This window comes from Pagrus major, chromosome 1, assembly GCF_040436345.1.
Source record: "Pagrus major chromosome 1, Pma_NU_1.0".
Lineage (NCBI taxonomy): Eukaryota > Metazoa > Chordata > Actinopteri > Spariformes > Sparidae > Pagrus > Pagrus major.
In genome coordinates, this window is record NC_133215.1 from 23,249,091 (window position 1) to 23,262,566 (window position 13,476).

The 13,476-nt window shown below is 40.4% G+C and overlaps 1 protein-coding gene across 1 annotated transcript in view; it reads right to left on the reverse strand.

Annotated features, from left to right (window-relative positions):
• Positions 1–1,380: 1,380 nt before the first annotated feature.
• The window catches only part of helz (helicase with zinc finger), a 60,297-nt gene continuing 48,201 nt past the window's right edge, over positions 1,381–13,476 (reverse strand). The window contains exons 26-33 of the mRNA XM_073470387.1: positions 11,879–12,066; positions 10,614–10,818; positions 10,379–10,461; positions 9,733–10,246; positions 8,246–8,513; positions 7,326–8,052; positions 5,628–5,919; positions 1,381–5,532 (exon numbers count right to left, since the gene is read on the reverse strand). Of these exons, the coding sequence (XP_073326488.1) occupies positions 5,180–5,532; positions 5,628–5,919; positions 7,326–8,052; positions 8,246–8,513; positions 9,733–10,246; positions 10,379–10,461; positions 10,614–10,818; positions 11,879–12,066 (2,630 nt within the window). The 3' untranslated portion in view covers positions 1,381–5,179. The remainder of the gene's footprint in view (positions 5,533–5,627; positions 5,920–7,325; positions 8,053–8,245; positions 8,514–9,732; positions 10,247–10,378; positions 10,462–10,613; positions 10,819–11,878; positions 12,067–13,476) is intronic.

Consider the following 13,476-nt stretch of genomic DNA (forward strand, 5'->3'; position numbering starts at 1 on the left):
CACGGCGGTTTTCCATTTTTCCCTAGTCATATCATGAACCCCTTACAAATATCACATAACTCTGAAAAGACGTTTTACAGACAGGGTCAGGGAGCTCCAAAGTTAAGCTGCTAACATCATGGCCGCTCTCCTCTTGACCTTTTTAACACTCGTCCTTTACCACTTTTGATGCGTGTTTGGGATTGTTGTCCTGCTGCACCCATGACCCAATCTTCTGACTGATGATTTTAGGTTTTCCTGAAGAATTTGGAGATAATCCTCCTTTTTCATTATTCCATTTACTTTCTTTAGAGCATTATATCCACTTGCAGCAAAACAGCCCCACAGCACAATACTACTGCCACCATGCTTGACAGTAGGTATGGTGTTCTTGGAGTTCAAGGCCTCACCTTCTCTCCTCCAAACATTGCTGGTCATTGTGGCCAAACAACTCAATTTTAATTTCATCTGACCTCAGAGTTTTCCTCCAGTAGGCTCCAGTAGTAGCAGCAAACTTCCGTCGAGCTTTAAGGTGCCGTGTCTGGAGCAAGAGCTTGTTTCTTGCACAGCAGCCTCTCAGCCTATGTTGATGTAAAACAAACTTGACTGTGGACAGACACCTGTCTTCCAACAGCTTCTAATTCATCACAGACTTGCTTTTTGGTGCTTTTTGGTTGACTCTTGATCATTCTGACCAGTTTCTCTCAGCAGCAGGTGATAGTTTGTGTTTTCCTCCTCATCGTGGCAGTGACACAACTGTGCCGTGCACTTTATACTTACAGTTGTTTGCACAGTTGATCTTGGGACCTGTGACTGCTTTGAAATGGCTCCAAGTGACTTATCTGACTTGTTTAAATCAATAATGGGCTCTTTCAGATCAATGTAGACATCACCAAAATTGGTCAATTTCTTTTCAGAAGACCCATAATAAATTCAGATTTGAAGCAAACTTCATGAATTTTTTTTTGTGTTCCACTCATTCCATCACAGAAAAACGAGAGCTGTAGAAATAATTGGAACTGAAGACGGCCATGATATACTTTACATGTTCTTTACAAGTGTATGTAAACTTTTGACCGCGACTGTATGTGTCAACTCTGTGGACTCGTAAGCACTGTTGAAATGTTTCCCAAGATTCTGTTTTTACAACAGCAGGTAAGCTGCTTGTCGAGGAGGTTTGTTTTGTTTTTTGAGCATAATATGTCACCTTTAACATATTCTTCCCTGCTCAGATGTTGGCTCTCACAATTACCACTTAAAACTAAAGCCAAACCCTGCCCCTAATAATTCCTGTAGACGGAGACTCAGCTTGACCGAATGGCTTCTCCAGAGTACTTCTGGCAATGTAGAGGATGAAAAATAAAACCAAAAAAATAAAAATAAAAAACAGAACTCCAGCAGTTTCAATAAAAACACTTTAATAGAGAAACAAATAAAAAAAGAAAATAAACCTTTGAAACACAGTCTAAATCCTTTATTATAACCACCACCAATTGAAATGAAGAAGAGTAAAACAGATCTATTCATTATTTTTGTACCCACGAGGGAGGAACCAATGGGACTGGGAGGCTGGGAGAACAGGTGTGCCATTGATTCACTGCAGCGAGGGAAGAACAGAGGAGAGCAAACAGAGAACAGGAAGAGATGTGGCGTTTATAGAAGGCTGAACACAGTGCTCTCTACTGGCTGGGCAAAAGGTTGCTCCCTTTCCATGTGCCACACACACACACAAGATGGTTTCGCTTTGTTTTCCTTTAAAGGCAACACAGAATGTTCTCAAGAAAAGGATTCATGGGGGGATTTTATGGTGAAATATTGGGTCGAGAAAACTTGATCATGACCAAAGATCTTATTAAACTGATTTTGGAGGGAAAAAAAGCCTTAAAAACAAATTGGTAATGAAAATTTGTGAATAAAATCACTTTAAAATGTCTTTGGCTCAATCTCTTCTGCTTCAAAAATAAATAAAAGTGTAGGTGAAGAAGCGGTGAAATATTAGTATTGCACAGCTTCAGAGATTAGCCATTAGACTGCTTTGTGGAAGAATGATTCCCCAAAACAAAATATGTCCAAAGCTTCGTCAATACGTCGCACACCAGGGAGCAACCTCAGCTTTAGCCCTGCTAAGTAACTGCAGAAAAAAACAAAAAAAAAACAAAAAAAAACTTACATGACCATTACATATTTGATTGACATGTTAGTAAAGTATTATAATAGTTTTGTTGATAATGTCACAAGTTATTGTACACATCAAATAATATACCAAAATTTGACTCTGTAGGTTGAACAAAAGCTTTTTTTTTTCTCCTTTGTTTTGTTTTTTTTCTTCAACCACAAATCAATACAAACTGATAAAAACAGGGATAAAAACCAGCCAGGTCATCTCAACATGCATGAAAAGAAAACAGTCTTCACAGAAAAAAAAAAAAAAAAAAAAATCAAAGTTGATTGTTGTACAGCTGTGAGGTGGTGAGAAAACAGAACAGGACACATCCAGCAACATTTACTTAAAAATATGTATTGTACAGTGGGAGAAGTCATCTTATAACAGCTGCAACAGAAAATCTCCTCTTTGTCAAATCAGCCAGATACCATTTAAAAAAAAAAAAAAATCTAAAAAGTTACAACAAGGTGTTGTAACTACCAACAGGTGTGTTGTCGTCCATGTCTAGAATTATTATCATTATTATTATTATTATTATTAGTGAATTTGCATAATTAAAAAGGGCAAACCTCTTCTTTGAACAGCTTCTACAAAATTGAGGCGCTCCCAAAGTTCTTGTTTGTAAATACCTAGAAAATGCATATTTACAAGTATGTGTTGTTCTCCGCTAAGTCAAAAAATCTGGACCTTGGAAATAACAATGTGAAAACTTGAAAATAAAACCAAAGCTTCATAAAGCGCTCCGCTGACTGTTCAAAACACATCTAAGTTATTAGCAGTAGGGTAGTAACTTTCTGAGGAAGTGACGTTTTAAGAGACTTAACAGTGACTAAAAGCCATGAAACAGATGATTTCATTACAATTTTACCAATTTGCAAATGGGGCAGTGGTGATTTAACAATTAATGAATTACATATAACAGGACAGAGCACTGGATTGCTTTTATCATAAAAGAAAAAACCTCAGCAGAGTGTATCTAGTGTATCAGCATCTTTTTATATTTTACCTGCAATTGAATTTAATCATCAGGATATAAGCAGTGAAACCTGTGCATGTAGCTGTGTGGCCTCAGTGACTGAACCCGAATGTTCCTTTGTTATGTTCATCACCTGTTTTAGGTTGTAAGAGGGGAAAAAAAGTCATGTGGCTACAGCAAATGTTAAGCGTGGTCAGAGATGCTTCTATTAAATTAAAGGGATATTCATCTACTGCTTTAATGTTAATATGCCAGATCAGATCAGACTGAAAACGTTAATAATGTTACTCCTTAAAAGAGCAGGATCAACTTCCACGACATTACCCATTCATTCTTATTATGCACAGTCTACAAACAGATACATTAAGAGTCATGTCTTTGAACAGCTTATTGTGTAGTTACTTTTTTGGTTAAATCTCAAGCAGAGTGTTGAAAGATGTAGAGATAGGGAAATTCTGTTGACTTTTCTATGGTTAAAAATATCAGCTTACGAGAGATTTAAGTGATTATTGTTTATTATTTTCATATTACGCAGGGATTAAAAGATTGTCTTACAGAGAAAATGACAGAATCTTTAGGCAGTCTGGCTTACACTATGAAAATGTATCTAGAAACTGACTGACTGCAAAATATCTCTGAGACCAACAGAATATTAAAAGCAGTGATAATACACAGTGTGCTGTTTGCTACAGTGATCACCATTTCAGGCATTTCCGATAAAATAAAAAAAAGTCACAAATGTTAGTATATTATGTGTATTTTCAAAATTTCAGGGCATTTACTATAAATTGACAGTGTTAGCTAGTTCAGATTTAACCAAAAGAGGCTAACAAACATTTAGCTTGTTCAAAAACATCTGACTGGCAGTGTGGTTCACACCCTCAGCTTCAACCTACCCATCATGACACACCACTCTGACCTCACCACTCTCTCTTCACTTTCACAAACCCTCAGAGTACTGCAACCTTTTCAAAAAAAGCTCAAAGTCCATTAGTGACAAAAAAACAACACATTTCATATCCACCAGCAGTTACTGAAAAAATTTCCCTGGTGAAGATTCTGACGAGGAAAGAAATTAAAATAAAACGAGTGAGCATCTGCCACTAGAGAAGCAGTTTGGGAGAATCTTATCACAGAAAGTGATGTCTGGTGTTCTCTGATCCTTAACACAAACAAAGGAGGAAGGACATGGCTGCTCTGACATTTTCACACCGTAACGACCTGTTGCCGATGAGACATTGGTGGGAAAAAAAAAAGCGCACTCAATATCTGTATTGGTATTTTTCAGTAAATAATCACATGTACGACTAAATCACTGAGGATGATTTCCCAGTGTTAGGATGTCTAAGAATTAAGGATCAGAAGCCAACAAACAAAAAAATAAAAATAATTCATAATGCAAATGCTAGCATGATACAGGAATTTAAGGACATGTCTGTGGCATACAATTCAGTCTTTTATTTTCTTTATATGTACAGATTAGAGGAAAATTTTATCTACTTCTATACACTGTTCCATGTAGTTTCTGTGTCGGTTGACCACTTAGCTTTTGTCCGTTACCACGACTACAGTAGTATGAAAATCAAGACATAACGTCCACTCAAAACTGAGGAATACAAAATGATAAAAACTTCAACATACGTATTTAGTAAGCAACAAAATCAACTTCAATAAGGAAAAGTATGCAGGTAGCTAAGTGGTCAACCAAATCTCACCTTTTTTTATTTTATTTTTTTCTGACTTTTTTTTAGCATTACGTACATATACAAGTGTAGATAATATAAGTATATATTCATATATACATAATGAGTATGTATATATACCAGTAATGCATTCATTATATATACTTATTTTCTTCACAGATATGTGAAACAGGAGAAAAGAGGACTGTTACAAATAAAAAGTTAAAATGAAACAAAATGCAGAAAACAAACCTACTGATAGAAACAATTTGTAAATGCACTTTGCACTATTTTTTGTGTTTTTAGAAACCGTTTTGCTTTTTTTTTTTGTTTTGTTTTATATTTTATCACTTATTTGTTATGTGGGAGGGGTGACACTCATTTAAAATAGGAATAGTACCCATTGCTACCATTTGAACTTCCTATACTCAGCTCTTGTAGGAGTGAGAGAGGGTCGCTGTTCTTTTTGACCTGCTCCGGGCGAACAGCTCGGGGTTTGGGTGGAGCGCGGAGGGCGCTGGCATAGGACATGGTGGGTGGTTTGCTTAAATTTGGAGCCCCCTGGCTGGCCTCTGTGGGAGCCTGTGGCCGCGGCTGCTGCTTGTTTTTGGGCATGAGAGGAGGAAACTGTCCAAGGTGCTGAAGGGAGTTGAGGGCGTGTGGGTGCGTCTGCTGTGCCGCTGTGGCCTCGGCCTTCACCTGCTCCTCTGTCTGACGAAGGGCCTTGGAAGCTGCCAGAGGATCGAAAAAGTAGGAGAGGTAAATTAAACTTGGATAGAGCATTGTAAATAGTATTCCTTCAAACATCGTGGTTGGCGATACCTACCCATAAGGTCCCGATGCTGAGCGAGTGTGCCGGCTCCGTTACATGGAATGTTCTGGAACGGACCGGGACCCCCACCGTTACTGGGCCAGAGGTCATGCGGGGGATAACCGTAGGGGGCATGTGGGTGCTGATGATGCTGTATGTGTGGATGAGGGTGGTCCTGGGGGTCTGACGTACAGGGCTGGGGCTGCTGGGACAGGGCATTGTGGGCGTTGGCTGGAGACGATTCTTCTGGGTAGCTGGAGGAGATCCGGCGCTGATAGAGAGGCCGGCCCGGACCTCTGGGTTCATACTGTACAGGCAGTTAAGATGGATAAGAAGGTTGAGAATGAGATATTGAGCCAGACAGAATAAATGACCTTAAAAATAAAGCCTTGGAGCCCTCAAGTAGCTGCAGTGCTCAGAGCAGAGTCAAGTCTAAAGTCCTCCTAGAGCAGGTCTCACAAATAATCACATCATACTTGCCACTAGGACTGCAACCAACAATTAACTAATGGTTTTCATTATGGATTAATCTGCAGATTATTTTCAGGATTAATCGTTTGATCTTACTAAAGTTTTTGCACCTTCATCCTGGTGTGAGTTACAGGGACACCTTAAACTTGATTATAAGTATAGAAGATAATAAAAATAGGATTAAGGATAATTTGACTATTTAACACTGGTATATTCATTGTATTGATGTAATTTGCTGCTTGTTTCTTTCATGTAATTTTTTTGTTGTTGTTTGTTCTTTTATGGGAAACTTTTTTGCTGCTGTCTTGGCCAGGAATCCCTTGTGTAAGAGATTCTGATTCTCAATGGGAATATTCCTGGTAAAATAAAGGTTAAATAAAAATAAAATCATTTAGTCTATAAAATGTCAATATACAGTGAAAAATTGCTTCTTTTGTCCAACTGGCAGCCCAAAACCCCAAGACGCTTCATTTACAATCACAAATGACAAAGCATACATTTTAGAAGGTGGAACTATGTTTGACATTTTTGCTTGAAAATAACTAAAACAATTACACAGTTATCAAAATGGTAATTAATTTTCTTCTCAACTGACTTCTCAATTTATTGACTAATTGTTGCAGCCCTATTTGCACCTAATAAAGATAAGGTCTTTATAAAGATAAGGGTAAGAAGATAAAACCAGCTCACAAGTGTTTATCTCATAGTAAGCATTAAAAAAAAGGCATGCATGTAACCAATCTTCTGCTTGTAATACGTCATTTGAGTTATCTTAATATTCATTTTGCATCTCTGTCAAATTTGGGTAATTTAGGCCCCTAATTGTCCACATTTGCCTGCCAGCATAGATCATGTAAATGGAGCTTGGAAATCTTTACACCATGCAACATTTACAGCTGAATATGTAAGAAAAGCCTCACAAGTCTCGTCACAATATAATGCTTAAGACTGTACTGGTTGTAGAGACAAGTTAAACCATTTGCGTTGTTTAAAATCAGGTGATGGTCAATTTCCCCCGTATATAGAAATCAATAGCCAGGTAGAAAGTGAGGAAGAGTGATAAAATAAGATCTTTTTCTCTGATGAGTTCTGTAGCAGACGTGTGCATATGAACACACTGTGAAATAGAACAATTCACACTCAATTTTACAGCAAATTTAAAAGAGGCTACTGGATTAGAGGCTCACAGCTAATTGAATGATTAAATCACTGATAATATTCAAAGAAATAAATAACCCTTACCTCATCTACATTGTGAAGGGCTGTGGCTGCTGATGTTCTGGGGGACAGTGGGTGGTAGGACTCCTGGTCTGGACCTTGACTTTGTTGTTGGTGTTGTTGTTGTTGTTGTTGCTGCTGTTGCTGTTGTTGTTGTTGTTGTTGTTGTTGTTGCTGCTGCTGCTGCTGCTGCTGCTGTTGCTGCTGCTGCTGCTGCTGCTGCTGCTGGTGCTGATGGTGAAGTTGCATCAGATGGACTTGCTCCTGCCTGCTGGGGTGAGCCATGATGGGCAGTCCATAAGGAAGGCTGTGGCCCTGGTTCCCCATCAGGTGGTTCTGCTGTGGTGGGCTCACTGAGGCAGCTCCACCATGAGACCACTGGGCAGCCTCTTGCAGAAGGTATTTGACCTGGGAGGGAGGTGGGCTGGCGGAGTGGGCTGGTGGCTGATGTGGGAAGCTACCAGTATTATACATCGGGTTCCCCGGGTGCTGCTGCTGCTGCTGCAGAGCTGGGTTGTTGAGAAGGTTGTCATTAAGGAGATCGCGGCCGGTGTCGTGGGAGTAAGGTCCTGATGGGAAGGGGCCAGCATGATTGGAGGAGGCGGCTAAAGAGGATGAAGGGTCGCCGGAGGCACGGGGCTGGGACTGGCGGTATTGGAGCAGGCGAGATTGAGGTGGAGGCTGCATCTCCGCAGCTTCCCTGGGCTCAGGCTGCTCCTGTGGGGGCATCTCTCTCAAGAGGCCCGGGTACCTGGGTATTAAAACATTTATTATTTTACATTTGAAGGTGTATCATGTTGGAAGCAGCAGCAAGGAAAAGAAAACTATTTGGGAAGGACAATAGTTGCTCTACTTTACACAAAAATGTTTTAAACGTACAATATTTTCATGTTCAGTAGTAAATCTTTACCATTTCTTCAGCATGACAAAGAATACATACTAACCTGGTAAAAGGTGGCCCAGAGGAGGCAGAATTGACTGCCTCATCTTCCATATTGGCACTAAGGCCCCAACTAGCTGCCCGGAGCAGCTGGTGGGGGAAGCGAGCCATGCCGGGCTGAGCAAGGTGGGCGAGCTGTTGGGGCAGAGGGAAGGCGACGCTGCCCTGGAGGAAAGGGCCTGCTGCTTCCCCCCACTGGCCCAGCCTGGCTGCCTGCTGCTGCTGCTGCTGCTGCTGACTCAGGGCCTCAAGAGCCAAGGGACCCTGGAGGTCTGAAAGGGCAACCATGTGGTTAGCTGGTGTTGTCCTTATCACTCTGCAGGCTAAGGTACTGTACACTGTCACACTTTGCCATTGTAATTGGTGCAGATTGCAGTTCGTCAAGACCCCTCTTTCAATGATAAAGCTTCAAACAGATTTGGAACGAAAGAGGATGCAGAGCAGGCTCTTTTCTGAGTTGAGCCTAAGGTGCCAGCAAGTGGCAATGCAGAGGTGTCGAGGGTCACTGAGTCAGACTCAATGAGTAACAGTAACTCTCCTGGTGGGACCAAACCACACAGCATCAAATTCCCCATCCTGCTGAGCTTGCCAAACCTTGATATTTAGAGAAGGACAGTTGTCCCTGAATGAATGCAAGCATGTTCATGAATGTTGAAGCACATCGAAAACAGCTGCACAGAGCCACTCTGGAAAGGTGTGGGGCGCTATGGCCCTCAGTTTAGCCAACTGCTCTCATTAGCGCAGGAAAACAACCCAGGCATCAAAAATGGACAATCTAAAGCAATACATAACAACAATGATAAGAAAATAAACCTCTGCTGTTTGGTAATTTGTCTTATGAAATCTGACAAATATGCATACTTCAAACTACTATAAATTAGTCACCTGTGTTAATTTTAGGTTTTAGTTATATGTTGTTTGTTTGTGTTCTCAAGGCTGCCCAATATTGTTCAATGCTCAGTCAATCAGAACTCGAGATGCACAAAAAGATTTTTTTCAATATGATGATGACACACACCTTCTCATTAATTTGATTCAGTTTTCAGGTAAACAGCATTTATTTGTAAATGTATTTAATTATGACCAGCATGTCTCCTTTTCTGAGATCATTAAAAACAAATCAAAGAAAAATTTTAAAATGCAATCATAAGAAGGGTGAAGGCAGCTTCCTGTGGCACAGGATCTTGCAAAATAAGTCTTTAATTTTGTTTTAATCATTGACCAAAGGGTATGTCATTACTTTGGCTGACTAAACATCAATGAGCGAGTCTAGAAAAAGTTGGTATAAATAGCTTCTGCATTTCCTCCACTTTGATTTTCTTTGGTAAAACTAAATTGATTTGATAAATTTCAATTAATTAGAAGAGACTTTGTAAAAGTAGCAAAAAAAACACAAACAAAAACAAAAACACTTGTCCATTTACTGTTTTAAGGATGTTTTGACTACTTCCGTTTCCCTTAAAAAGGAAAAAAAAAATATGCTCCACTCACCCATGCTGTCTCCCAGACTTCCATCCTGTCCGTCCTCCCCAAAGCTGTTGACCCTGTTATGCTGTGACAGGCCTGGGTGGTGGCCGCCTGGGTGGCCCATTGGAGTCCTAATAGAGCTACTCATATCCTCCACCCCTCCAGACTCTGGCCCATCCAAAGTGGGAGACTGGACAGCCCTGTGAGGGGGTATGGGGCCACTGAAGAAGGAAGCGCTGTGGCTACCACCAGTGTAGGCAGGGCTGAGCTGTTGCTGCTGCTGTTGACTCTGTTGGGCCATCCCTGGGTGTTGAGGCTGGTTGACCCGGTAAGGAAGCCTGGAGACTGGATACTGTGGGGGGAAGGCTCTTCCACTGGCAGGATGTGGAGGGAAAGCCGGGTTGGGTGGTGCCAGGTGGTAGTTGAGGGGTCTTTGGGTGGCCGAGGGATCTTTTCGATGGAGCAGTGCATTAGGAAATCCAACAAGCCCATCTGACTGCGAGTCTAGACTTCGACTTTGGCCTGTGTCTAAATCTCCCTGGATCAAAAAATTAAAACCAATCCAAACACAGTAAGTAAAGGCTTACCAGACTCAGTAATGTGCCTCTAGATTAGATGAATGAGTTACATCTTCTCAAAAACTGAAACACATTAAAAGTCAACAACTTGCCTGTTTTTCCTTCATGTCTGAGGTTTTCCTCTCTGGTGTCTGAAGACGGCTCTGTTCTGACTTTGGACATCCTTCTAATTTACCTAAGAAGGAAAATAAAAACAAAACCGTTCAAAAACATGAGCTGGCTTTTCTTTTTACCATGAGCTAGCTTTTCCATCTTTCTATTTAATGCCATAAAATGACAGTGAAATTATGATTTTTGCCTGATATGATAACTAAAACCAAGGCACACCGTTTCTGATGGGGTCAGCCTGTAGCTCCTTGTCAGGGCTGGGCTGGCCCATTCCTAGTGGAGAGGGGTGGGCTACCCCACTGTAAGGGATGGGGGAGCCTCGATTCTGGGCCTGAAGCAGATTAAAGTTGTAGGCCATGGCTGCTGGGTGGCTCATGATGCGAGGGTCCACAGCAAAGCGATTCTGGTAACCTGGCCAAGGCAACTGAGGAAAATAAAAACACAGATTGATAGATCAATACACCATGCCGAAGGACAGGGAGGTACACACATACTGTGGATTATGGATATGCACATAATCAATAACAGTGATTAACACCAGTGAAATATGAAAACAAATGACTTATTTCCTAAGAAGCAATATTATAAATCAGTTCTGTGAGAGCAAATCAAAGAGATGTTATTTTGTGTACTGCCACTCGTCTTAGAAGTAGGGAGTGTTACGATTCTGAAACTGATACCAAAGCCAGAATACAAACATCCTCAGTCAGCTGACCCTAAAAGGATAAAAACTGTGAAAAAAGGGACATTTTCTCCTCAAACAGAACTCCCATCTCATCTCTAAAACTTGTTATGCAGTAAACATCTACCTGCTTTTTTTTATACATGGTGCGTTTTGGCGCTGCTCTTAACTTACAAGCATTTTGTTGGACTTACTTAATATGTAGACTGGACTAGAAGTATTTTATTCATCTTTGTTTAATATGTTATTTTATGTGAAATCAATTTCTAAAATTATTAAAATATCATAGTGTTCTTTAATGTTCCCAGTATTCCAAATTATAGTTAATTTATTAAAAAACAGATTTCTTTTTTGTCTTTTTCTCCCCCAAACTCCCATCTCCCCAAAAAAAACCCCCAAAAAACAAAATAAACAAACAAGCAAAAAAAGGAAGAAAAGAAAAGGTATGAATAGAACTGTAGATTTGGTGAATCATTACACCCCTACTTACAGTACACAGTACACTAGCTGGCTTTTGTTCCCAAAGATAATAGTGCAGTACATCAACCAACAATAAATTCGAAGGAAGTACAGTACAAGCCTGATCTGATGTTAATTAACCTGGGCTGGCAACTTTGTATAAAAAACAACTGATACAATCACATTATGAAATAACTGTGATTCTTGACTTAATACGCATATTGTTTTTACACATTCCTGCGACATATTTTCTGAGTAGATGAAGTATGTCACACATTGGCTGACATTACCTAAGTACAGAGACTTACATATGTCAGTTTATTACCAGAGGCAGAGAACTTACAGGCAGGGGCATGGACATGACCATGTTTCCACCGTACACGGCTGGAACATAGAGGATACTGGCGCCTGTGTGCGGATCTATCCTCTGAACAGGACTGGGTGACTTGCCCATGCCAGCTGGTGTTCCACCCAAGGGTGGTGTGAAGGCCCGAATAGGGTTTCCCATCAGCATGGCTGGGTTGGGTTGAACTGCAATGAGAGAATGTGGCAAAGTAATTCAAGTGGATCTTAATCCTAATGCGATGACAACTGATATCTGCCAACAGCGATCTAAGGCATATCTAATTATCCATAGCTTTAGAAATGTTAGATCATACAGTGTATGATTCTATAAGATACAGGGGGGCAACATATAAATAGCTGGAGGCCAACTTGTTTTAATCTTACGTTAATTAGCTCTGTGTGGGCTCCTGCTAACATAACATACCTGAGGAATATGGGGACATGGAAGAGGAACTACGAGCTAGGCTGTCGAAAACTGTGCATTTCCCTGTCTGTATGTGATGTACTTTCACTAGATGTTTTGAAAGATTGCTCATGTCCCCACCCTTACATGTAAAAGACTTGTTACACTACGGCAAAGAGCATTGTCTGCATGGATCCTCCTGAAATATAACCACATGTTTGAACATTTGGCTCTCTCCGTCACTGCCACTCAGAGCAGGGTGTCTGTGTGTCTGTCTGTGCATCATGCATTTTAAATGTCCGACAGCCCATCACTAACATTTTAGTCCGGTCCTTTCTCGTCATTGAAAGCAAATAATGCATTTCTTCTTATTATTTCTTTATTATGAAAGATCTATTTTTAGCCCGTCATCGTCATGGAAATAAGGTTGTTGACGAACATTTTTCGTTATAGTTTTAGTGATCAAAATTATCACTGAGGGGCAGAGAGGATCGATCTGTACAGATTTCATTTGATTCTTATAAGTTTAGACTCATGTAGTTGGCTGACAATCTGTAAGCGGCTGAACCAACTGATTGTCTTGTCCCAGAAGACGGCGTATTAACAACTCCTTGCTGTGTTGTTCAAGGCCGCATCGTTCTGATGGCTTCAATAGCCTCAGGCCTTCATGCATCCATCTGGGTTGCTGTATAAGACTGGCTCATATCAAGCTGTCAATATGTATGCTTGCTTGTGTGAAGGCAGAAACAATGTAAACTCCTCCACTGTTGCCTTGTTGTAAAGCCTTACCATAACACACAGTGACAAGGCTAGGAACGCTGCGTGGAAGTGGATGGATTTTATTTTCAATATACTGTATATCTTTATCTTCATAGATTTCAACTGTGTTAGAATACAAGGACATTGACTTTTATAAGCAGAGTTTATCAATGGTGGATTAAACCTTAGAAATATATACCTTTCTGGTCTTAAAAAAGTCTGAACATCCTAGAGTTGGGATACTGTATACGGTTTCTGATTTTCTTCAAGACATCCGTGAAAATTGAATGCGCTTTAAGGTATAAACCTAAATACTCAAGAAATTACTATAGATTATAATTTTCTAGGTTTATGCCCCAGAGTGGAGAATGGTAGCAAAAACAGGCATTTTTCATTACACCATGCACAGGGGTAAACACAGGCAGTAGGGTACA